Source organism: Orycteropus afer, unplaced genomic scaffold (assembly GCF_000298275.1).
Source record: "Orycteropus afer afer isolate SDZICR_OR568_19922 unplaced genomic scaffold, OryAfe1.0 scaffold00751, whole genome shotgun sequence".
Classification (NCBI taxonomy): domain Eukaryota; kingdom Metazoa; phylum Chordata; class Mammalia; order Tubulidentata; family Orycteropodidae; genus Orycteropus; species Orycteropus afer.
Genome location: NW_006922338.1, coordinates 727,041 through 731,107, shown reverse-complemented (window position 1 = coordinate 731,107; position 4,067 = coordinate 727,041). Strand labels below are relative to the sequence as shown.

General features: G+C 62.7%; 1 protein-coding gene across 1 annotated transcript in view; it reads right to left on the bottom strand.

The window, feature by feature from the left end:
- Nucleotides 1–1,232: 1,232 nt before the first annotated feature.
- The window catches only part of SOX8 (SRY-box transcription factor 8), a 6,004-nt gene continuing 3,169 nt past the window's right edge, over nucleotides 1,233–4,067 (bottom strand). The window contains exons 3-4 of the mRNA XM_007957494.1: nucleotides 2,774–3,006; nucleotides 1,233–1,978 (exon numbers count right to left, since the gene is read on the bottom strand). Of these exons, the coding sequence (XP_007955685.1) occupies nucleotides 1,233–1,978; nucleotides 2,774–3,006 (979 nt within the window). The remainder of the gene's footprint in view (nucleotides 1,979–2,773; nucleotides 3,007–4,067) is intronic.

The following is a 4,067-nucleotide window of genomic DNA, read 5'->3' as shown; positions in this document are numbered from 1 at the left end:
AGTCTGCCGAAGTTCCCACCCCCCTCCCAGAGAGAAGTACTCAAAAACAACAAAAATGGCTTTTTAGAAAAAGGTAGGAAAAAGTAGAAAAAGTAAAAAGTAGCACTTGTCTGACGCACTGAATTTATACCGTTCCGAAGGCACAGGTCTCTGCGGGGCAGGCGGGTTAGCGTGGGCCCGGCTCACGGAGGAAGCGCCGGGGTAAACCGGGCCTAGTCCTGTACAGTTAAGGGGCTAGAAACGGTTAGTGAACGACTTAGTTTCACAGCTTGGTAGGTGACGCCCGGTTCCTAACAGGCAGATGAAAAGTGTTTCTCCAGACACCCATTCCCAGAAGATCCGGGCTTGTCCCTCTCAGTGTGGCGTGGGCAGGGACCAAGGTTCCGTAATGCCCATGACTTCCACGCTCTGACGTAGCCCTGGTGGCTGACAGGCCACAACCTCATCCAAGGCGCAAGACAAACCCTTCTCCCTTCTGGGGTTTCTGGCCCCCGAGCTTGGGGTGGGGGTTGCCCAGGTCCGCCCCTGGCAGCCTCCCCCTGCCCAGGGATGGGTGTGCCAACCTCACCTCCCCTCTAAACTTCCCCAGCTTGGGTTCTCTTAAAAAATCTACTCTTTGCACAAATGAGTTCATTAATTAAAGATAAAATAACATAGAACATAAATACATTTTTAACAGCATTCAAAACGAACCGAACAGTTTTAAGCTTCCAAAATAAGAAAAGGAAGGTTAATCACCGCCGAACCTCGCTGCGAAGGGCTGGGATGACGAGAAACGCCTTGGAGCACACGGGTGGGTTGCGGGGAGAGATGATCGAGTGGCGGATCCCGGGTGATGCACGTTGCCACGGTAACATCATCCACCGGTCCGGAACATGCCCCGGATCTCTGCACGCAGCCGGCCCGACACCCGTGCTCTCTGGCCGTGGGCTGTCCTGCACTGACCAAGATGCAAAACCAATGCCCTGGTGTCTGGGGCCCCCAGGGGACAGTGACCCAGTAGCCATCCTTCCTCTTCCAGTCCCCAGTCACCGCAAAGAGAGAAAAGGAAAAAGCGTGTCTGTCACTGAGTCTGGGGATCTGGGCACTAGGGGACCCCAGTGACACACGGTCCCCCGCAGACTCCAAAGGGTCCGAGAGTTATCTTCCGCAAGACCCCAGGACTGTCTTTGTCGAGGAAGCATGCCCTTCCTCTGCAGGGCTCTCCTCCCGGTGGCCAGCAGCAGCGTCCCTCAGGGCCGGGTCAGCGTGGTGTACACAGGCTGCTCCCAGTTACTGGTGGGGCTGTGGGCGGCCGGCATGGACAGGCCGTTGAGCAGAGGTGAGGCGTAGGGCCGGCGGGACGAGTGGAAGTAAGGGTACTGGTAGAGGCTGGACGGGTAGCCGGGGTACGGACCGTAGTAACCGGAAGCCTGCAGGTCAGTGTAATCACACTGCGAGCCGGCGAAGGAGCCGGCGGACACGGCGGGCGCGGCCGTGGTGACACAGGCCTGGGCGCTGTAGGAGCCGTAGTCGGCGCGGCTGGGTGAGCTCCCGTGGGACTGGTCACTGTACTGGCTGGGGCTCAGCTGCTCCGTCTTGATGTGGGGCCGCGGGGGGCCCGCCTCAGTGGGCGACGCCGAGGCTGACGAGCCACCCTTGTGGGCCCACACCGGGGATGCCCCCATGCCAGCTGCCCCCGAGTAAGAGGCACCTCCGTAGGAGCCAGTGGCCGCCTGGCCCGACTCGGCGGCAATGGCCGAGTGGCCGTTGAGGGGCAGGTACTGGTCGAACTCGTGGACATCGAAGGTGTCCATGTTGCTGATGACCTCACTACTCAGCTCCGAGATGTCCACGTTGCTGAAGTCAATGTTCTGGCGGCCGCTGTCCACCAGGCGGCGCCCCTCTACCTTCAGCTCTGGCTTGCCGCTGCCCCCACCTGGGTGGTGCAGGTCGGTCTTAGGGGTGGTGGGCGGGGTGGGTGGCCCGTGGGTCTGCCCTGGGGAGAGAGCACGTCCAGGAATGAATGGACCCTTCTGTGGGGGGCCGGCGGGCTGGCACAGGCAGAACGGGAGGCACCCAACGGCCAACCTAACAGCCGCAGGTAGATCAACGGCTTTTTGTTCCTTTTCGTGTTGCAGAAAGTCCAGCCAAGCCAGGCCAGACCTCCCTTGCTCCTGGCCTGAGAAAATTCCACGCAGCGCTGCTCTACTGGGATGTTTGAAACAAACAGGGCCTCGGTGGAGACTGAGGTGTGGGACCAGGAGGCGGCAGGCCCAGGTGAATACACAGCCCTGTGTGTCTGACACTTCCTGCACCCCAAACCCTTCTCCTTGTGGCCCAGCTGCACACACCGGGTCTCAAAGGATGTCACCAGCTCGCCCGTGGTGACTCAGCCGCCGGGAACACCACCCGGCCAGCCTGACTGTGCACCTCCGACTGTTGACCACCACGTGGGCAGCTTGAGGTTGCGAGTGGAGATGGAGGGAGGGGAGTGCTGCTGGGCACTGGGGTCAGTGCAGTGAGCAGTGAGCGTCCCACAAAACCCACAGAGTTAAGGGGCAAGGTTCTCCGAGGGCAGGGATCCCCAAAATGCTGCCCCGTCTCAGGGCACAGGGCCCCAGCAAAGCTATGGCACAGGAGGGGCAGGGGCCGGGGGAGCTGTTTCTGCATCCCTGAAGTATCCCTCTTCTCCACCCATCCCTATCGCTCACCTCGGTCCCAGCCACAAAGCCCACTGCTGCCTCCCCTACCCTGCCCCGTGTGCACCCGCAGTCGGCCGCTCCGGACTCACCGGGGTGGTCGCTGTGGTGGTGCGCGTCGCCGAGGCCCGCCTCGGCCTTGTACAAGGCGCTGCCGCCCGCGTGGTGGCCCAGCTCGGCGCCGGAGTCTGAGTCCCCCTGGCCGGCCTTCACGCTCTTTCTGCGGCGCGGCTGGTACTTGTAGTCCGGGTGGTCCTTCTTGTGCTGAACCCGCAGCCGCTCCGCCTCTTCCACGAAGGGGCGCTTCTCGGTCTCACTCAGCAGCCTGCAGGGCCAAGAGAGGCGTCAGAGTCAGGGTGCACCCAGTCCAGGTGGTCGGCGCCCCACGGTGCCCTGAGCACCTGAGCACCGGCCTGCAGCACCGCAGGCGACGCAGACACCATTGCGGAGACGCGGAGTGACCCAGGCCAAGGCCAGAGCGGAAACACGCTGTTTCTTATCCCTCTGCTGAGGCCTGGCGCTCCCCCAGGACACGGATGGGAGAGCCTCCTGGGGCCACCCTGGCCGGATCTGTGGGTGTGTTAGGAGCCAGACCCACACTGCTCCCTCCCCACCTTCCTCCTCTTACTTCCCCTCCAAGGGTGTGTCTGTCCCTCCCTTTGGGGCTTTTTACAGAGGATTTATTTCAGGAGGAGAATTTCCACCAGTACAAAAGCGAGACATCCCGGGAGCTGGTCGCTGCAGGCATTCCCAGACTTGGAGGAACACTTGGAGAGTCCCGTGCCCCCCCGCTGAAGTACAGACACACACTGGCCCCTCAGATGCCTCCCGAAGCTCGCCTCTAACCAACTGGACAAGACACCCGAGGGCTGCGGGGCTGCCCTGTGCACAGCCCAAAGCCGGCTCCACAGGCGGCCGGGCCCCACGTCGGCGCAGGAACCAGACTGTGTGCTCCTGGAGACCGGGAGCTCCGGGCTCCGGCTCAGAGAGCAGGCGCAGGGGACGCGATCAGCGCGCCAAGCCCAGACATCCCTCCAACCCAGGCGGGGGTGTCTGGCGGGAGTGGGCGCTGCGAACAGCCCTCCGCCGCTGATGTCCTACTTTCTGCTTCCGAGAACAGAACAAAACGGTGGCCTCACCATGCCAAGGCGCACCAAGCGCCCCTCCCGGGAGCCCCTTCACCCCACCCCTTCCTTGCCAAGGGGCGCAGAGCCGCGGAGGAGGAGGAGAGCAGTGCAAAGAGGCCTGCGGGGGACATTGGGGGCGCTGCCGGTCTCCCCGGGAGCTGGGTAGCCCTGGGCCAGAGCCTTCCCCAGAAGCCCAGCTTCCAGACCTCTCCGTGGGGAGGGCAGGGCGTCGCAGCTCGTGGCGAGTGCGGACGCGCTC